Source organism: Symphodus melops, assembly GCF_947650265.1.
Source record: "Symphodus melops genome assembly, chromosome: 11".
NCBI classification, from domain to species: domain Eukaryota; kingdom Metazoa; phylum Chordata; class Actinopteri; order Labriformes; family Labridae; genus Symphodus; species Symphodus melops.
In genome coordinates, this window is record NC_136701.1 from 9,920,678 (window position 1) to 9,942,934 (window position 22,257).

A 22,257-nucleotide genomic window follows, 5' to 3' on the forward strand; every position below is an offset into this window, starting at 1 on the left:
GACCAAACACTGGATTCAGTTCTGGGGGATGGCCAGGTGACTGACCAGTGAAGGGCAGGATCTTTGCCAAGGGCCCAGGAGCCTGCAGAACAACCGACGAGGGGCCAGGAGCCAGCCGGACCACCGGGGAAATGTCAGGTTTTGACCGGACCATGGAGGGAACATCCAAAATACACCGGACTGCGGGGGGAAGGTCAGAAAATGGCCAGACCACTGAGGAGACGTCGCCAGGTGTCATCCAGACCGTCAAGGGGACATCATCAAGCGTTGGCCGGACCGCTGAGGAGACATCGCCAGGTGTCGGCTGGACCGCCGAGGGAACGTTTTCAGGTGTCGGCCGGATGGCTGGGGTGACGTTGTCAGTCAGCCGGACCGCCAAGGAAACGTAAGGCAATGGCCGGACTGCCAGGGGGACGTCAGGCATTGGCAGGATTGCAGAGGGGACGTCCTAAGTCAGCTGCACCGCTGAGAGGATGTCCAAAGTTGGCGGGATCGCTGAGGGATCATCAACAGGAGGCAGATGGTGCCCTGAGGGACCAGGAACTGAAAGCGTGAGGCGCTCTGCAGGACCTGGATCAGGAAGCAAGGAACATTCTACAGAATCCGGAACAGGAATCACGGGGCTCTTTGCAGAATCATGATCAGGAAGCAGGGAGCACTCTGCGGAATCAGAAACAGCAATCAGGGGGCGCTCTGCGGGATCAGGAAACAGGAAGCGCTCTGTGGTACTGGAAACAGGAAACAGGGAGTGTTCTGCAGAATTAGGAACAGCAATCAGGCTGCGCTCAGCAGGAACAGGAAGCAGGGAGCGTTCTGCGGTATCAGGATCAGGAAGCAGAGGGTGCTCAACAAAATCAGGTAGCAGGGGCTCTGAGGTACAAGGAGGCCGAGGCCTGGACTGAGGCCTGAGCCTAGGCGTGGGCTGAGTACTAGGCCGAGGTTCGGGTTGACGCCTTGGTTGATGCTTGAGTTGAGGCCTTGTGGAGCCCAAGGACAGAGTCACTAGAGCACTGGGAAAATGGGAGTCATGGTGGCCTCTTTTTCTTGGGCCTCCGCGGTTCCCAGTGAAAATGGCCAGATGGGTGCCAGTCCATGGTTACTAGGGACACAGGTAACTAGGGAAGGTAAACAACTTCTCAACTCGTCTCATTGGTCTGCAGTGAAAAAGGCGCACATCATCATTTTCCCTTTTCGTCAGGGTTGTATATCTGTCAATTGAAAAAAGAAGTTACAGTAAGTGTGAACACGGCCTTACATCTTTTTTCCCCATCAGTGTCTGACATTGGCTTCTGTACAAGTAATAGTAGGCTAGCCTATTGGACAAGAAATGCAGACTTTGTGTTTAAGCTATTTGAAACGTTGTTGCCAGGTGTTTAGTTTACACTTGCTGTAGGAGCCACAAATGTAAGTTGGTTGTGTGTTTGGTTTAATGGTTTGTTTACCTATTTGTTTATTGTTTGCGATCTTACTGTTTCTGGTGGTTGGTGTGTTTACCGGGAATCATTGTGGTGATTGCCGGGACTATATGGGGTGCACTCACCTGTTCACCTGGTTGATTGTCTTAGATGGAGAGAAGGGGAAGCGGAAATTTTCTGTTAACCGCCATACACTGCTCTGCACGAGTTGATTTTTTTTTGTTGGGAAGAATAAATGACTAAAGGCATGTTGATGGAGAGTCATTCATAACGACAGCGCGTCACAGCCTTTTCTCCCGTGTATAGTCCCTCGCGGCACTCTTTTTTTTTGTGACGAGCTGCAAAGGCCGATAGCCTCAACACTTGTGTTTAATAAAGCCACACATTACATTGTTTGTAACTGTTACTGTTTCTCCTGTCCTCACAAAGTGCATTTTTCGTAGACATAACCTATAGGCTACTGTTACTAGTCAATTGACAACACGATGTTCCATAAACGGGCTCCTAGCGACAGACCAAAACAGCAGAAACTGTTATTGCAGTGAAGGAAGCAAGCTCCTCGGCTTATGTTTTCTCTTTTGTTTGTTCGTTTTTTTTCTTTAGATCCATTGAAAATGTGGCTTAACTGTATTAGCAAATGCAAGGCTTTTGTCAACCATTGGACAAATCCGTCCATTAAAGGCCTCATCGCTGCTGTTTTGGGTAAGTGAAATCATGATTGTATGAGTAAATATGATGTTAAGTTTAGCACAATTACCTTCCTATTTATGTTTGAAGCTGGTCCAAGTATCGACAAAATCCTTTAGGATAGGCTACCACAAATCATTCGTGTCATTGTTATTCTACAAGTTTAAAACACAACAGTGTAATATGAAGACATTTCTATATGTTTAATGTTGTATATAAGTCTAATGTACATGGGAGGCAGGCTGCAAATGATTCAAATGCAAATAATGTGAAATACTCCCCAAAAAAAATCTGTGTACAGACTACATGGGCACAGAATATAAATCTGTGATCAGAATAATGTAAAATTATATTGTTGTATTGTTTATGAAAGCTTTGCTGTGTTGTTACATTTACCTTGTTTTTAGTATGTTATGCTTTTGTTCTCAGCGGTTCAATCTGTTCCTGTCATGAAACTCTTACTATTCTATGTAACTAGTATTTTTTTTTTTTTATAGGTATTGCCCTGGGTGTGCTTTTGAGGCACCTCCCTCTGTCTACCTTAAGCAAAATGTTCATTTGTCTACCAGGAGAACTCCTCATGCAATTTATAGAATGTGTTTCCACTCTTCACATCCTGACACAAGTGATCGTAGGTAAGGCAACAATGATCAAACTATCAATTACTACATAACAATATAAAAGTAATAATGAGAAGTATTACAATGCAGGAGAATAAGGATCTTGACTTGTTCATGCAAGGTTATCACATGACATGTCACACCATTGTTCATTAGCAAGCAGCTAAAATGCAGGCATGCATCTGAATCAATCTTAAGACATCAGAGGCATCCCAACAACAGTCGAAGTGAACACAAATTATTTTCAAATGCACCTCTACATAGGGGCTGGGTGATATGACATCACTGTTACCTTTTATAGTAACAGTGTTATGTCACAACATCGTCCATATGAACACATGCTCATACACAGACCCCATCTCTGTCCTAAAAAAAAAGCCTGTGATGCTGCACCGCAACTCATGTCTGTGCATAAGACCAGAGAAGGTCACTAGGTGTTCAGTTCTTCCTAAGATTTTGGAGTTTAAATTGATTATTATGTTTATTTACTTTAAAAAAAAATGAAGGATAGAGAGGTCATGGAGAAATGCGGACGGGAGTTGGACTTACAAGAAAAAAAAAAAGGTTCTCCTGCTTCACTTGCTTCCCCTTTTCTCCAAACTTAATTTGCTTCTTCTTTAAGGTTGAGCAACAGGAGGCATCAAGGTTGCCCTTTGTCAGTGCGCACTGTGTTTTATCCAGCATTGATGGAATTGCATAAATACATTTAATGACAGAACCTAATACTGCTGCCAGTGTTGAAACCAGTTCAGTGCCCGCTTCTAAACATTGATACATACATTAATAGAGTGCAATGCTTACTGTGGTGCACTGTTGACCTGAACTAACAACTACTTGTCACAGACTTAGTAGCCATGTTTGAATCTGGGGATCAATATGTGAAACTCTTTACCTGCAGAGCTAAAACTGGATAATGAATGGGGTCATTTAAAACTCAGCCTGATTTTAAAGAGGACTCTGTGTTGTAGTTATGTGTGATCTTGTGCTGCCTATTTTTTGTATCATATCATGGTCTATCTGTCGTACTGTGGAGTTCGGTTTAGTCCTTTCCCCTATGTTATTGAGCTTTAGGTATTTTAAAGGCCCATATAGGGACTGGCATAACAAACTAGGTTAGGCTCTTTAAGTGCTGCAGCGTGTGGCATCATTTTAAGTATTCCATTATTGCTGGCCATCATCAAAGGCAAATATCAATGTAGAAAGACAGTGCTGGCTGTAACAGGGCCAGATCAAAAACACAATAAATGACAATAATAATGTGAGCCTCACCTCACCTACAGTTAAGTAAACGCATCTGGGCATAATGAGGGGAAAGGTTTAAAGTCCTATAACTTCATGTTTTGTCGCCACATTGGCAGGTTCTTTCCTGTCGGACTGTTGTTCATGACTGCAAAGTACGTCGATGATGTCGGCCTCAACTTGAAGACTTTTTTACAACTCGGAAAGTTCTCCATCGCGGCTTTTAATGGGTATGTTTTTCGTTTGCACTTTTTAGCAATATTGCTGTTATTTGTAGATGCGTGCAATGAATCACATTTGCTGCCGTTGTTAGGAACTTGACAAGTAACTTCTCTTTCCAGGTTCGCATTCCATGGACCATTTGTCCTACCTCTGATCTACCTCCTGTTGGTGAGACAAAACCCCTTTCACTTCATTAAGGGGATTTATCCTGCCTTACGAAAGGCCATGTGTTTCTCACGGAGGTAAGAGACATTTGAATCTTGTTAGTAGCCTTTGACTGTATGGTAACACAAAACGAATTTAGGTAATAGATGCAGAAAAAAATAACATTTGTATGTATGTATGTAGATAGATAGATAGATAGATAGATAGATAGATAGATAGATAGATAGATAGATAGATAGATAGATAGATAGATAGATAGATAGATAGATAGATAGATAGATAGATAGATAGATAGATAGATAGATAGATAGATAGATATCAACAAACCTGAATAAACTGTTTCTCATAGCGCTGCGACTCAGCTGGCCATACAGTGTTGTGAGGATGTCAACTCCATTGACAAAAGAGTCACCCGCTTCATCCTGCCACTTGGAAGCAATGTAAACCAGGACGGAACAGCCTTTTATATAGTGGTTTCTGTGATTTTCATCTCCCAAGTCACCCGCATCTACCTGAACTGGAGCCAGCTACTTATCCTTGTGTAAATCACAACTACAGTATTCCGTCTGTCGCTCTTATTTTTCTTGTCGATTAAAGCTGAGAGTAAAAGTTGTGAGCGCTACAAACTCATTTTAGCTTAAAGCTTCATTGAGGAGTTTTAAGATGCCGCATTACGACCAAAATAATCATATGACTAAACAAGACCATAAGCATCAAGGTTAACTCTGCATAAGTAATCAATGCCAGTTATAGCTGCCACAGGGGATAGTGTCAGGAGAGGCAGTTAAAGTGTGTTAAGGACTAGTTTCATTTTATTTATTTTTTTTACATTTTTCCAATGACTACCTAAATATAAAATTATGGTAAGCAAAGAGATTGTCCAACTTTGTTCTCAGGAGGTTCAAACATATGCCCTAAATTACATTTTCTCCCATACAGTAAGTGAGCAGTCATGTTGAACTGGTACATTTTTGTTCTCTATATTTTGGCCTTTTTTGTGTCACAAAAAAATGTAAAAACACTTTTACTGTCAAATGTCCCAACACTTCAGCTGATAACAGCTTGTTCATGATCAACTCTGTATTGAGTCTTACCCTTACTTGATCCCTCACTTTACATACAAAACAGGAACATTGATCTGGAGGGGTTCTGGACTTTGGTTCATGGATTAACACAAAAAGAAAGACCCATAAAATGTTTATGTTTAGAAGATCATGTTGTGCTCATGTAATTATTAGTGCAAACACCTTTAGGTATTAATGAACAAATGTGAACAGTAAATATGTAAGGCCAGCATGAGTGTAATGTTTTGTGTCTGTGGGGCTGGATGAGAGTCTGTATGATGTGGGGAGGTGAGCAGCACTGTGCCTGAGGGTAGGATCTTAAAGAGACTGTTCACAGGGTGCACTCTGACAGGACTCTGTGTTTCACTCTACAGTGTTACCGTAGCAGTGACAAGCTTCAGAGAGGCAGGGATTCCAGCTGCAGAATCAGTCACCACCATTTTTACCTTGAAAGTTCTCGGGATACCTGCAAGGGACACTTGCCTATTGATGTTCCTAGAGTGGGCCCTGTAAGTTTAACCTGCGCTTGGCAGGAGTCAACACATCTCATATCAAACAGCAGTGGTTGATACAGTACACAGGTTCATTTTCACGGTCCTTTGTGACTTTCAGGGATTGCTTCAGCTGTCTTGTTATATCCTGGGAGGCTGCGTTGGTGCAGCAGTTGTTGCACATCTTTCAAAAAAAGAGCTTGAAGAAATGCATGAGCAAGAGGAGGACGTGCTGAGGTAAATAATTGCTTTTGTATGGAGAACAGGCTGCAGGCGTTCTCAATCAATTGAATATCTGTTTTGTATGCTGGAATAAAAGATCCAGATTTGCAGACTTGAAAATGTGACGTGTGTTCATATCCAGCTAGAGGTAGCAATTTCAAAAGAAGAGCAGTGAGCCATATTGGCTGTTCGTGGTTGCTGGCCATGTTAAACATTTACATATAATTATGCACAAACAGCGCATAACAACTCAACAGAATGACAATTTAATGCTTAAAGTTTGTTTTTGATATTCAGATGTGTTTTGGAATTGTTTTTATTTTTGAAGTCGCAGCCCATGAGGCTCTTTTTATTTGCCCGTGTCTGCAACCGTACACACAAACATGGATTAAATGCTTTAATTCCAAAACAAAGGCAAAAGTTCAAATGATGTTCTAGCAGGCTGGAGTTTGAAAGAACCAGCAGAGTGTCCTGCTCATATCTCACTGTAAGTATTTATAGGAAAGTTTGATTCTTCTCGATATGTCTTTCAGAGAGAGGACAACAGAGTGCAGAGGGAATGAAGGGATCCATGTCAGTGTGAGCTAATAAGCCTGCTGAATGTTTCTGTTTTCTCAATAAAGATTTCAAGTCAAAGACTTATGGCTTTGTGTATGTTAATGCATAAAATAAGTTATTCTTTCAAAAAGAGGTAATCAGTCACAAATGCATCAAAGACTCCCGGGGTAGTCCCAGTTGCAGAGCATAATTTATACTTTCACAGGATATAGGTGTATTGCATCTACATGAGTAAGTCATTGGTTTTAGCCCGCCCTTGTAAATAATAATGATCATAAACTTTATTTATGGGCACCTTTCAAAAAACCCAAGGACACCTTATAAGCAGTTTATTAGGAATAGCAGTGACTTCTTTTTAAGGAGTGCACACAGTGTGTAAGAACCTTCGATGCTCAGATAAAAAGAAGTACAAGAGTGTATATGTGAGATGCAGGCAATGCCATACAGAGAAACTGGTGCTAAATGGTGCACGAACATCTGAGTTGTCTAGTTGTTGAGCGTTTATTTCAGAAAAAAAAAGCTTCATTAATTCACTGAAATTCAATTATTAAATGTATTGGAATTCTGTATTCGGTGTTCATGAGCTTCTCGTTTTCTGGTATTTTGTGTTTGTGTCCAAAAGTAGAATATCGATTCATGAATTCAATTCAGTTGAAGTCAAATGTACCCAATTTGTATTTTATGTGTCTTTGTATGCACTAGCTGCACTTATTAACTGATATGTTTTTCAAACTGACAGGATTTTGTGTGGCGACTGCATCCACCATCCCTTTCTCATCATACTGTAAATGAAAAGTTAAATCATACAGGCGTTCAATAAAGTCCTCAACTGTGAGGAAAAACTCAAATGTTCACTCACTGCTGTGATGTTCACCACATTCTTCACAAACGCTGCAGCCAGGTCTGGTTTATACGCACGTGCACCTTCCTAATTTGACAAAAACAAGAACACCTCCAGATGATTAAATGTGCTACTTTAAAGTAATTTTGGGTCATAATTTACTTTTCATTCAGTACAGGATTGCATTTGTTATTTAGTTAGAATAGCTGTGTATGGGTTGTCCTCCTCTGTCATCAGTCCCTTGTTGTACATGATGTATTCAAATGATTGACTGGGAAGGCCACTTCTGACTGAGAAATATGAAAATGAGTAAAGGATTACAATACTTTTTCCTTGCTATGATAACGAAAAATGACTGAGCAACAGCAGCTTTGATAGAGAAGTGTAAAAAGATTACCAGTGGTACAAGCCTCCTTCTGTTAATTGCAATAACAGACTCCAAACAGCCAGTGGTTGAAAATGTCCAGCAACTGCCACATATCTATGTTACTGAATACCAAGAAATTAAAAGTCCAAATAATAAGAAGGAAGTGTACATAGGAAACCAATCCTTCAGTGTCAAGGGTGAATCTAGTCTTTATGCAAAAAGACTGAAGTCAAAGACTTTATGTTACATTATGACTTCTGTTGTTCTACTTTAAAAAATGAAAGTTTGAGGTTGATTGACACAATCGTGACGTGATTGCAGGTTCTGAAGGCAGCAGTATAGAGCCAGGATCAATCCACGGTTTTGTTCTTATTCAGCTGCCTTACATTAACAACATTTTTTTTTTTTTTTTTTTTTTTTTTAAGGATCATCCTTTTATTGTGTGTCCAGCTAAACTGAATCACAAAGTCAGTTTATAACTGGATATCTGACATGACAACACGTCTTTTTAATCCTCAACCTGTTAGTACAAAGTTTAAAAACTTAATGAACATATAAAACACTTCTTATCAGTTAGGTCTTAGAAACTGATTGATGCGTTTATGGCTAGAGCAAAACATGGAGACTGTTCAGAAGTAGCAGTGCTCCTGGCCAAACAAAAAAAATAAACAGAAAATAAACAACTGAAGACAAAGGGTCCATAGAGTCAAAGTTTACCGCTGGATCCATATTTGTGGTCAGTTCATTCTGTCAAGACTCGGGCAGAAAACATGGAGGGAGGACCCGATTGCAGGTAAAACCAAAGATTTATTTAAACAAAAGACAAAAGAACAAACTTACTCAAATTTATAAAACCAAGGAGCAGAGGGAAAAAAAACAACGGGCTAGAGACTACCCATGACATTCACCAAACAAACTACAATGAACTGACAACACGAGGGAAGGAACACAGAGACTAAATAGACCTGGGGTAATCAGACACAGGTGAGGACAATCAGGGAACTGAAGAATGTAGGAAAACACAGAGAGGCACAGGGAGAAGACATTACAAAATAAACTGGAAACACTGAAGACTAAACAAGTAAACACTAGACTAGGAACCTTAAAACACAAGTAACATAGGAAACAAACTTACAGACAACATAAAGATACAGGGAAACACACAAGGTGAAATATAGAACCAAACCATGACAGTACTGTAAGACCTTTAAAACACCTGAGTGTCTTTTCTGGAAGGCTGTCCAGTCAGGCTGTCTCAAGAGATTTGTTAAAAGCTTGTTTGTTGGAAATGAATGTACACAAGTCTTGATGATGGTAATTTATCACAAGGACCAATTTATTCATGGGATAACTTATAAACACTACAAATGAAAGGAACATATATTTGGAAAGAATTGTGTTATTGAACAGCCTCAATAAATGATATTGCAACTGTATAATGATATATAATATTACTGTCATGTGCACCACAATAGGAAGACCTATGGGATTTTGGCTTTACAAAATTACTTTGATTAACATCAGGCGAACATTTGCTGTCATCAGTGACAAGGTCTAGGTGAAGAGGCATTGAATTTTAGTCAAATTAATTTACTTAACATCAACTTAAATATTTGTTTGATGTTGGGAGTTGAATGGGTTTTTTTGTATGTATTTCCTCTTGTGTGTAATAATTTGATAATAAAACTGTGCAATATTTGTGTTGAAACTTCACCTTTAGTTTGAGATTTTAAGTCACAATCATAATATTTAGCAGGTAAGGTCTGTACTTACTGTACCTTCAGCTCACTTGTAGTTGCAGCACAGCAGCGTTCATTCATGAAAAGCATGTCTCTAACTTTGGCCTTGAATGAGTGTGAACTTGAGTGTGTTGTGCTCTGACGTGCTGCTGTGGAGAGACAGCAGGAGAGGTGGTGCAGTGCTTCTGTTTCTGCCCTGTGCATCTGCCTTTTAACATCATTACAGCCCTTCTGTCACCAAGGCAACCGACTCCGCATCATCTTTAGAAATGTGTTTGTTTAGGTATTTTTTGACCCTGAATGTTTATATATGTTGGGTGCTTGTCGACACGTAATAGACCACACAGCACAGAGAGTCACTGATTCCCACCCCTTGTGTCAAGAACACAGCCCAGCTTAAATTCATTACTTAACACCCTATCAGACAGTCGACTTTATCAACACCAACACTCCAATTCATTAACATTGTTCCTCTTAAACTCCTCTGGTTCCTTTAAACTATCAGTGTTCCCCATGACGCTGCCTCATGACGTCTGCACCAACTGAAGGTTTAATAACGCTAAAAGGTTCACCACCCCCACACATTTCCTCCAGTAACTGTGTCATTACTGAAATTATCTGGTCGGCTGTAATAACTTACCTGCCTATGAGTCATGTTGAGCCTGAGAAACTGAAAAAAAAAACTTGTATTAAGTGAATCATTTTCTCGAAAAAAATCGGGTTTATCAGAGTAAATGAGCAAAACCACGTTGGGTATTAGGAAGTTTTTCCACAGTGTGAGTTTTATAGCACAGAAGTGAGTGGGTTAAATATCTATAATTCATCCACAAAACTCAGATTGCACTGATGTATCTCTCAGACGTGTATCACTTCGTGTCTGCTGAATAATAGATGTTAAAGCAGGTTTACAATCTGTGCTGCTGAAGATGATGCATTATCCTCTGGACATTCTGTGTTGAATGAACCTACAGTACGTGTTCTTTACAGCGCTAAAATCTGCTGTATATTTCATGTTACAGCAAAAAACAACCCTGCATTGTAAACCAGTGGTGCAAAAGAATTAGTAAGGTAACTCACATTTAGTAATTATGTTTTTTTTTAATCTATTTTATTTTATTTAACTTCATATAAATTAATTAATCATTACATTTGATTTTTATTTTAAAATTGGTGGGAAAAAAAAATCTGAAAACGTACTGCAAATGTATACAATGTAATTCGTTTGACTAGAGTACCTGTGTATTAGTCCAAAATGTTACAAATTAACTCCATCTTCATCAGCAACAACAGAAAAAGCTGTTTACTCGTTCGAGGAAGAGTCAGTAGGATTGCTCATTGCAGTTTGTTAACACAACATACAACCACCATTGTTGGGCATCTGCATGTCCAACAGAAATCAGGACAACTTTAAGTCTATGGGTAAAAAGCTTTGGAATAAGCTTTGCTCTGATCATATTTTATCTTGTTTGCCACTACGTCCTCAACTATCATATTCACATGATTTTTTCCGGATTGAATCACGTCCAATCGCTGAATAGTGTCCGCTCATCAACTCACCTGCGCTCTGTCACTGGATGGGCGAAACACATCCACTGCCTACCAAGAAACGTCCTTAATCAAGTAGACTACACAACTAGTCAACAACTGAAAACAGAACGAGACATTCAAATACAGGCAGAGGACAGGGTCTCTGCAGATAGACACCACCTCACATGTACAGTAGGCCCATAAGTGATTACTGAGACGACATTACTTTTGTTTAAGTCTACCTTTATTTTTTCAAAAGCTACTGATTCTGCCTTAAATGATACAGTTAAAAATAAAAAAAGGAATTTCACAGTGGGATATTGTATAATGGGAGTAGTTTAAGTGTTGAATCATTTTGAACAATCTCGCTATCATCTCTTGTTTGTTGAACACAGCACAGAAAAACTCACTGTTTGCATAATAATTTATTCACATATTTTTTTTCACATACTATATATTATTATTGCTGCAGTTCTGGAGCCTCTCAGGTATTGACTTTCAATATTCCAACAAGGGGATTCTATGTTCATATATTTTTCATCTTCATGCATGCTAAGTATAACATTTCACAGGAGCAGGATGCAAATAAATAAAACAGTCTCTTTTAAAGTTACATGTCGTAATCTACCCATTCTATTAATGCTTCAGTTACATGCCTTTTTCAAAGTCCTTATGAAGGGGAACACTTTCGAAACATATAGTCTCCATGAGAGGGTGAAGGCTTAACAAAGAGCACATTAATAATACATTTTGTTAAAGCTTGCAATCTATGATTAATCTTCATTACCACCCAAACCCCTGTTCCCCCATTCAAGTGAAGCCCATTTACACCGCATAAGGAAAAAGGCTAAGTGTAATTATAACATTTCATTTATATACAGTAACTTTGACATATGGCACCAAATCTGCTTGTGAAAAAAAGCTTGAGGTTACATGTTAAAATATATGTGACTACCATACTTTGTCCTGCTTATTTGAAAAAAAAAAAAAAAAAGAAGGAAAACAAGAAATAATACCCCTTAAACAGGGATCAAACTTTGAATGCTAAAGTGGAAACACTGACACACTTTCCTTTTTCTGAGAGTAAACAGCATGCCTTGCAGGCACTGGGAGCAATGTGGAGTGTAACACAGTGTTGGAAATTAAATTAAACTCATCTTGAATGCACCATGTGTCACACTTAGCACAAAGGCTCCCGACAATGTCAGTCTATCCTCTGATAACCTAATGCACCAAAGAGTCAGAGAAAAAGTGACAAGAGCTCGTACACTGACCACAAATACTGTGTTCCAGTTATCATTGATAGATTTAGTGCTATTGGTTTTGTGTTTGACTTTATGTCATTTTTAAAAAAAAAGGTGCTTATTTGTCCGCCAAGTGACTTTACTCGAAGCGTGTGGACAATGAGAAATAATATTATCTTTCTCTCTGTACCTCAGAGTAGCTTAGCATTCAATTTTCTGACTTGGATCAGAGATTGGCTTTTTTCCCACACATGCGTATGCATGCACACGCTTAAGCTCTTGCATATGCACATAATTGGAAAATAAGTGGATTATCTCTGACCTACAGCAAAGGCAAATAATAGAGAACTTCCGACAGTTCAACGTCAGACTATCTTTACAGTGTTTAGAAATTGCTCAGTTTAATCTGTTGGGTTCTTTGAAGGCAGCTAGTGTCACGTTGGCAGAGCAAACCTCTGCATCGTGAATGCTTCAGGTGTAAGCTTTGTTACAGAAACACAGTTGCCTCTGGAGATTCCGCTGATTCTTGTCTCTTAAAGTGTCCAAGTCTACTTGGTGAATTGATGCTACACAGAGTCTGTCCTTGCTCCTGAATAATAATGCAGTGGTGAGTTTTGTGCCCTAATGATCCTGGGTCCTGGGCCAGGGAAAAGCTCTTCTCCAAAATCTAAGAGGTCCTTGAGCACCCAGGCAGAGGAGCCTCTGTCAGACGTAGGCTGACTCACTAGACTGGGTCCTGCCCAGGTTTGGGGCCTGGGACAGGTGTGAAACATCCTTCTTGCGCACCTCACAGATGGACTTCCTGCGTGCCTGAACCCCTCGCATGGCCGTTTTTATCTTCCTCCAGCCAAGGTGGTTGAGCTCAGCCAGGTTTAGCAGCACACATATGCCACTCACAGCAAACATAAAGACCAGAAACACGGTCTTTTCTGTGGGACGAGACACGTAACACTCCACTTCCTTCACGCACGGGTAGCGATCGCACTCGAACATCCCAGGCACATTGAAGCCGTACAGGAAGTACTGGCCCGCCAGGAAGCCAATTTCCAGTGCGTTTCGGAACACCACCTGGATGACGTAGAAGCGAGAGATTCCCTCCTGTCGCCGCACCTTGGAGCTCTTGGTTTGAGGGAGTCCTCGAGGTCCATTTGGGATCTCTTTCACTTCCAGGCAGTCGTGATCCTCCTTACTGCTATCAGGATGCACCAGGATGCCATTGACGTTCCGGGAATGAAGCTTGCGAGCGTGATGGTCATGATGCCTTCCATGGTGACCGTGACCATGGTGATCCATGTAGGGATGCAAAAGGGAGTAGCTTCGGTCCCTTGCTTTGGCTGACTGGTGGACAGAATATGTAATGAAGCATAAACTTGGCGTACACACCAGGATGATCTGGAAGACCCAGTAGCGGATGTGTGAGATAGGGAAGGCTTTGTCATAACAAGCCTGATTGCAGCCAGGCTGCATGGTGTTGCAGATGAACATGATTTGTTCATCCTCGTATACCTTCTCACCCACTATGCCGACTATCAGGATTCGGAAAATCACCACCACCGTCAGCAGTATCCTGCAGAGAGACAGAAGGAGGAGGAAAGGGCAGAGAGGGTAGGGGGTTGAAAAAGGAGACAGACACTGCCAGTTAATGAGGAGAAAATGTGCAGAGATTCAGGAAATATCTTGGTATGATTCGGAGAAATCAAGTCCTGGTTCGCCTGATGTTCACTCTTCTCATCTTCAAACTAATTGCAACAGAGAGAAGAGAACAATTCTTTAAAAGGATCTTTTAATGGATATACCTATGTACATTTGTGTATATGGGAATATCCTTGCATGACTGTGTATGTGCATGTGTCATCACTCAACTGTGGTGGCAAATACCCCATTGGAGTGTGGAGGCGCGTCCTAGATAGCATGCACACATGGGCTTACTGATCATATGAGACTAAAACAGGTGACTTCACACTCATCTTCAGAAATGGATCAGGACATGTGCGTACGTCCCTGTGTATCTGTGTGATTGCAAATACATGATTAAAAAAGGGATTTCTGTTAACTACACGCCATATTGAGTATTTCCCAAATTGTGTCTTTTATTGTACTCTCTGAAATAGGCACCATCATGTGTCACCAGTCAGGGATACATAGGTCTGTGTTTCAAAACTAGAGCAGTCCCTGCTCTGTGTAAAAGTACTAGTGATTATGTGCCAGAGCTAAACCATTCAGGTATTTCAACAGCAAAAAAAAAACAAAAACGGATGGGATTTCCCAATGAGCATCATTAGCGCACTGCTGCAGTTTGAGAGAGATAATGTCCGAGGGCCAGATGAGGATCTGGAGAGCAGCGCGGCTGCTTTTAAGGCATCTGAGAGAGTGCTGTACTGTTATCTTCTGGTGTCGATCCAGCATGGGCACTGCGGAGGAGGACTGGGGGCTTTAGGGCTGCACTGTCAGCTCTTTCTAATGAGCGAGGAGAGCCTGCACATCATGGGGCTCCCTGTTTTTTTATGCCACAGTGCAGAGGATGTGGATGCTCCCTGCGTGGATGAGCCAATTACCTAAAACACACTTGTTTCCATGCAAGGCAGGGCCACTTGGGGACAGAGATGGATGAGACCTGAATGGCTACGGATGCATTAGAGCTACTCCGGTAAATGGCAGCAGTGTATGACAGCAGTCTTCAATTCAGGTGACGTGAGGTGAAACCTGTGCACTTTGGATATGCAAATGAAAAGGTGTTCTGTTTTCTGTTATTTTTTATCTACATTACAGCCAAGACTCTGTGATGTATCTTTTAATGAGGGCTCAAAAATGCCCACAGACGCCTTCCATTCCGAGTTACCACAGCAACCAACGGATTAGTGAAAGGTGAGAGACAAGGAGTGCAGACACCAAGAAAAAAAAATTTTTTTTTTTCTCGGGAGGGTTATAAAATAAATGTCTTTGAACGGGGCCATGAAGAAGGCAGATCGTGAAAGCAGACAGGTGAAGATAAGAGGTGTAGCACAGGGACAAGTGTTCGCATGAAACAGACTTAAAATAGAGCAGCGCGCCGCTCCAGGACTGTCCCTGCTCCTGTGAGTAAATGCCTGTGTGCTTGTCTTTTTGTGTGTGAGAGTAAGACAGACATGAAAACTCGAAGACAAAGAAGGAGAGTCAGCCATGTGTGTGACTTGTGCAAAATGGCAAGCATGTCCGGCCATCAGCGCTCGGAGCAGCTGTGAACACATACGCTACACTGACTGTCACTTTGTTTGGAAGCAGAACAGAAAAAAGCTCATTTGCATCTTTGGCCATAATTAAATCCAAGTTGTGATTTTTATTTACATACAGAAATGAATCTATGTCCTGTAATCTGCCTTCATGAAACTTAACCCGACATCTGATATTGATGGTCCTCTGCACCACGAGGGCACATTTGATGAATAGGCTTCTTGTTCACTGAGCTGGAAATCTGTGGTTGCCACCAGTCATTTAAATGCAAATTTTTTCTAAAATTACATAGCAAATATGAAAAAAGCTATTTTTGAGTGTCAATGTGAGCAGCTCTTGATGCTGATTTAAAACTTTGTAAAAGAATAGAAAGTATCTAATGGCACACATGTGTAAGCTGTCTGTTCCTATGGGAGGTTTGCTTCATCCTGTGCCAGTTATGAGAACAAGGCTGTTATATAGCAATAACTAAATGCCACTCGTCTGCCTGGTAACCATTCTCAAGCTCATAGACTGTGTGTAGGTCTTTCACTGTAACATGTTCACTACAATGACATTTAATCAGAGTTCTACAAAGACGTGCATTTCAACCAGATTTATCATTTCACATTGTATCATTACACAATGTTGTACTGTGTAAAAATACATGTCAAATTATATTTAAGCAGTCTAATATTACCTGTTCAGTTATGATGCACATTTCTCACCAACATGGAGAGACACATTGTTTGTCCCCATGACATTCAGTTCAAAGGTAGACTGATGCATACATGAGTAAAATGTGGTTGTGACTATATTTAAAACCATAAAAGTGAAAACCTGGAGAAATCAACTTCTTGGTTTTTTCTTGTTGAGAAAGACTTGAATGCTGCAAAATGAGGATGGACTTTGTGGAATAGAATCAAAGGATAAAGCCTTGTATGTCTGTTTTAGATGCCGCATGTCTCGACTGCAGTGCTCTCTGCAGCTTTCTTCACCACCACAGGAAGAACTGTCGAACTTACTTACAGACTTTATTTCACACGGGAAACTTAGCTAAGTGCCGTATTGCAGATTTTGAGTCATTCAGTCTTTACTTGTTTGTCAGGCAGTTTTATATGTTTAAGAAATTCCAATACATTGCAAGTTTTTTTCTGTGTGTGTGTGTGTGTCCGTCCGTGTGTGTGTGTGTGTGTGTGTGTGTGTGTGCACGTGTGTATGTACTCTATAACAGAATAATCAGCACAGGGCAGATTGCTGCACTAGCAGAAAGCAGTGGACGAAGGTTATCTGCAAACATCAGTGTTTTAAGTCCTGCAGAGTAACGAGGCAATATTGAGCGTTAGAGCAGATTGGAGCAGGACAGCCCCTAGGCGTGAAGAATATTCAATAACCAACAATAAGGATGAAAAGGCTTTAAGAATTTTTAGTAGCTCACCTCTGAGGGCAGGATATACAAAAAAAGGCCAGTTACTGATTCAAAAGGTAGAAGTGGAAAAAATGCAGGCATGACACTGAAACTCACACGGTTCCTTTAACCAGAAGTCCCTTAAATTATTTCCTACTGCTGCCATCACAAATCAACTCATTTTGTGGCACTGTTCGTCTTTTGTCTTCTATCATTTACAGCCGGTATGTTGCATAAAGTGCAAAGATCAGCAGCAGCAAGATAGAGAGGCAGAAAAGCACAAAGACATGATTCAGCGCTGTGCATCTCTCCAAACTGATCTGCAGTCATCCAATCAACCTGTAAGAGTGTGCGTTTAGTGTGATGGGAGCTGCTCTTCGGCTGGTGTGTCGGCTGGACATACAGGCTCTGTCTCTCCCAGAGGCTTTAACACACACACACACACACACACACACACACACTTAAACAAACACATATACTGTACACACACACACACACACACACACACAGACGCACATTCATTCATACAACAGCTGCTGCTGCCTCCCTCCAGGGACAACAATTGCCCCGAGTAGAGAGCAGCAGATGGATTTACACACACTTTACCCTCTCACAAACACACACACACATTTTGAATTTAAATCCCCCTGTTCTGCAAGAGTCAGTAGAGAAACATAGAACGGTGTACTGTATATCAGTCCATAAAGGTACACATGTAGGCCCCTTAAAGGCTGGTAAAGTGCAGGATTATCTGTGCAGAGTAAAAATATTCTCCCCGCCCTTCCGCTCCATAATAAGCTCCACTGATTGCTGATGGCAGCACATAATGAATAAAGACCTCAGCAGGCTGAGAAATTAGGCAGCTTAATTATCAGAGTGCAGACATTTCTTCCACTGTTCCTCTCTCAAACTGTTTTAATAGTTTTAGGTCACGCCCACACATCAGCCAGACGTGCACGACCGCCTGAGGTGCCACTAAGAGTCGGTGTGACGAATACATTAATTTTAAGCTAAACTTGTGAGCACTCAGCTGCGGTTCTTCTTCTTCTTTCCTTTTCTTCAAATACGTATGAGTCACATTTTACTGAGAGATAAATATAGATGTTTGTTTTTTTTGTATAGGCATCTTCCCTTTGCAATGTGTGTAATGAAAAGGAATGAAGTAAGAGAAAAGCTTTTTATTTCTGTTAAACCCTGACCCAAACAAAGAGAATGAACCATGGGAACAATGAGGGATAACGCCTTTAAGATTCAAATATCAGAGCATCTTTCAATGTCATTTGATTTTGTCTGCACCAAAACTCCTTCCCACAATAACGCAACAATCCTCCAAAGTTATAGAGGATATTTTTTGTTAAATGAAATTCCACAAAGAGCTTCTCTGTTCACTCACTGCACAGTGTAACAAGGTGTGATGATGATGCTGTGTAAACCGATTCGTCCGTAAAATGACCCTTTCCTCTTAAAGTGATGCTTTCACCTCAGTTCCCGCTAAGAGAGGCACACATTATGTCTCTAAAAAAAAAACAACCTTGAAGTTAAAAACCTAGAAATGACTGGTATCAGCATTTGTCCTTTCAGTTTAAACCAACACATTTTGCTGATTAAGTCAATATATTCATGAATATATATTCAGACCCTTTCATCATCAGATATGCTGTATTTGGAGAGTGATCAAAGCAAACACAAAAATAAAGAGGAAGTGTTTCAATTCAAAATCTATACTACAGGAAAGTTCTGCTCACACTTTGTGGCATTTCATGTTCAGTATATGATCAAAGTGAACCTAAGATGAGCTTATAGATACAGATAGGAGAGGACTTATTGCAGCCATCTTTGTTAAAGCTATACATTACATTTTGGTCAATTAAGGAAATGTGTCCATTATATCTCTGAGATGTGATTACATCCCTCTATCCCTCCATTACAGTTTAAGCTGGGGCAAGAGAAAATATGTTGTTGATTTTTAATTTGTCTATTTTTATCTTATTGAGGTGCTCCTTAACAACAGTATGTCAAGTTCTCTTTTGGAAAATAAAAAACTAAATATCAGAGACATTAAAGAAGATTGGATTGTAAATGATTCCTTTCATATTTCTCTACTTTATTAGGAAGATTTACCTTCTTATTATTACTACAGCAAACGCGCACGTCATCCTGTTTGTGAAATGAGAACTCGTGGATGCAGTTATGAGTGTAAAAAGAAGGTAAATAGATCTGTGGGAATTTTAGTACTTTCTTCAAACTGCTTACACTGATGAATTCCTGTTCGGTTTTCATTTGGTGTAATTGTAGCAAGTATTTCAACTGAGGTGTGCAGGATATTCATGATGAACATGGCTGTCAATGTTTCATGACTGCTGGAGTTGTCGGTATAATTTATGAAAGCGTTTACAGGTCGTGTTTCTTTAGCTTTTTAAACTTATAGTTTGCTGCATTTGAAGTAATTTGGGTGCTAAACTGCAATAAAAAATTTAAATTCACAGTCAAATAATGCACCACTTTTACATTGCACATATTGTTTAGTCAATTATAAAACCAGTAATGTGTACAGATTTACAAATTATGAACAGACTGAAAGCTGAGCTGCTGCATTTGAAGAACACTGACTTGTTGTCCTTTATGTGCATGCCACCTCATCTTCAGAGAAAAACGTTGGACTCAGTGTACCATGCTGCCTCACTATTTGTCTCTGACTTCGGAATTCCGCACTCATCATTGTGTTGGTTTGTCTTCCATGTACAAGAGAAGGATGGAAAACGACACATCTTTATAAGGTCAAACTATTTATTGACTGATGTCATTCGTGTTTGTCGGTTGTTTGTCATTTGTAGGAACTGTAGTGCTGCTGTCTTGGTCACAACGCCCTTGTAAAATAGATTTTAAATCTCTCCGGGAATATTCCTGGTTAAAGAAAGGAATAAAAAATATTTATATAGGTGCAGATGATTATCTTTTTTCTGGATTGGTTTTCCTTTGGCTGCATTCATTCGCCTATTTCAACAATCCCAAAGCTCTTGAAAAACATAGCCTGTGTGCTGTGTGACTGGTATATTCATTATAGTTGGAATGATTTTTATTTAGCCAAATGTTTATGATTTATGTATTTTACTTTCTAACAAAGGACACATTCATGCCTTCTCACGTACAACATCCTTAACACTGCAGCGACATTAAACTGTTGTGACTTCTGCGTTTATGAGAGTTTGGGTAACTTGAAAAGCTATGAAGGTCATTACGCGACAAAATCCTGTCCGAGCCTAATTAAAGGATCGTAACGCTGGTGGGAAAATCATTGGATTAAAGATCATTTAGGCTGTGTATAAAGAAACATTACACGCCCAGTAAAGCTCACACACACACTCCATCGACATGTTGCTGAAATGAATAATAGCCTGTGCGGGATGAAAGCTGAGCTCAGCTTTACTGGGAAAATCCCTGTTGAACAGAATAATCAATAGCATTCAACATCAGGGATTGCTGCACAAATAAACTAATGACAACTCTGGATGTGCAGAAAAATGGTTTAATTTGAAAGTCCCGCTCCCTGCTGCAGGATGATGGATTACTAATCCTGTCAAATGCTGCAATATTGCTTCCATTGTTTGCTTTGCAACACAATCTTACCAGACTGTAAAGATTCTAACCTGGGAGCTGTTGGTAAGGATACATGAAATATCCTCTGGTTTATATCAAACATGGATGATGCCCTCAATTAAAGCAGCGTTCCCACATCTCAAATTATTTTGGGAGAGGTAGAGTGGCCTTCTCAAAGTAGGGTACCTCCTTCCTGTGGATGTCCTGACCCATTTAGGCACAGAGAAGATAGAACAGCATTCGCACCAAGAGTACAGGAGGGGAAAAGAGATCAAAGATTGTAGTTTGCGTTTAGTTCAAACAGACAAGGATGGAGATGTATTTGGTTTCGTCTAATCTTTTAAGACTGTCCATCCGAGTTTTTCTTTTTTTAAGATATAAACAGAGTTAAAGTGCAGCAAGGTATTCCGTAAACCACTTTATCCATTTCATTAAACAGCTGGCCAAATATGCATTCATTTTTAATGAATGACTTCACATCAGTATCAACTTGCAACAAGGGCTTCATAACATTTATTAAGATTTTATGAAGTATTTGTAATGCTCAAGTGGGGAGTAATGGATGTTAAATAATAGATGGTTTAAGTCTTTCGGCAGTAAATGTAACATGTAACAAATGTAAGTGGATGTAAACATTGAGCAAAGAGTGCTTATATCAAAACATGAAGAAATCCTAATTTATATCATCACTGTTAATCTAATTCAATTGATATAAAGAGTGTCATCGAAGACAATAATGAGTTTGTTTTCTTCAAGAGAGCATCCATCTATTGTCTAAGAAGCTGTTTGCAGCCAAACCTGCAACGCTGGCTTTGCAGACATGTTAAATATTGCATGTCATTTCTCTGCAGGGTGGCATCGTCCTCACCTTTAACAAGCACTACTCTCAGAGAATTTTACATTCCGATTGAAATTCTCATCAATGGAGGACAAGATTGATGTGTGTGTGTGTGTGTGTGTGTGTGTGTGTGTGTGTGTTTGTTTGTGTGTGTGTCTGTGTGTGTGTGTGTGTGTGTGTGTGTGTGTGTGTGTGTGTGTGTGTGGACTGTTTCCTCAGCGGCAGGTCAGTCAGTAGCTCTAGAGGAAGGAGCTGTGACACAGATTCTCAGCACTGAACCTCTGCAGAGGGAAAACTTCTCCTCCTTCCTCTGTCTCCCACTCCTCCCACCCCCTCTCTCCTTACCCTTTTTGTTCTGCCTGTACGCCTCACATCCCCTCCTCTCCATCCTTCCATCCGACAACCTTTATTATTTTATCTTTCTTAGATCACTCCAGTTCCTCCATTATCTCTGGCTCTTTTTTTTTTTTTTTGCTCTACTTGTCTTTGTTGCTGACCTCACTACAGCATTGCAGTGCAGGGGAAGACGCATCAACACGCTTCCTTCGCTTTTTCCTTGTTCCTACCTGCAAGGTGGATAGCATAACTCAAACCCAAGGGCTTCATACTCCCACAGATGAATGTGTAATTTATTTACAAGTCAATAAACATGCACACCTATGCTTTGCAAAAATATCCGAGCACCTGAGAAATAAAATGTAGTGTGGTATAACACATAAATAAAGGGTCACATATTCGTATTGAAGTAAGCAAGTTCAGTTTGACGTATAAATTACAGACAGATAGATAGATAGATAGATAGATAGATAGATAGATAGATAGAT

The 22,257-nt window shown here is 40.3% G+C and overlaps 1 protein-coding gene and 2 long non-coding RNA genes across 4 annotated transcripts in view; 2 read left to right on the forward strand and 1 right to left on the reverse strand.

Annotated features, from left to right (window-relative positions):
- Window positions 1–1,216: 1,216 nt before the first annotated feature.
- Window positions 1,217–2,763, forward strand: LOC306831538. The gene is made up of 3 exons (XR_013780094.1): window positions 1,217–1,233; window positions 1,872–2,117; window positions 2,600–2,763. It is a non-coding gene; the product is annotated as an uncharacterized lncRNA (long non-coding RNA).
- A 1,528-nt stretch (window positions 2,764–4,291) lies between these two features.
- On the forward strand, window positions 4,292–6,538 carry LOC306831537. The gene is made up of 4 exons (XR_013780093.1): window positions 4,292–4,425; window positions 4,698–4,889; window positions 5,787–5,921; window positions 6,025–6,538. It is a non-coding gene; the product is annotated as an uncharacterized lncRNA (long non-coding RNA).
- A 5,597-nt stretch (window positions 6,539–12,135) lies between these two features.
- The window catches only part of LOC306831524 (gap junction delta-2 protein-like), a 15,327-nt gene continuing 5,205 nt past the window's right edge, over window positions 12,136–22,257 (reverse strand). For both annotated transcript variants that reach the window (XM_079355677.1, XM_079355678.1), the window contains one exon: window positions 12,136–13,968. In XM_079355677.1, the coding sequence (XP_079211803.1) occupies window positions 13,107–13,968 (862 nt within the window). In that variant the 3' untranslated portion in view covers window positions 12,136–13,106. The remainder of the gene's footprint in view (window positions 13,969–22,257) is intronic.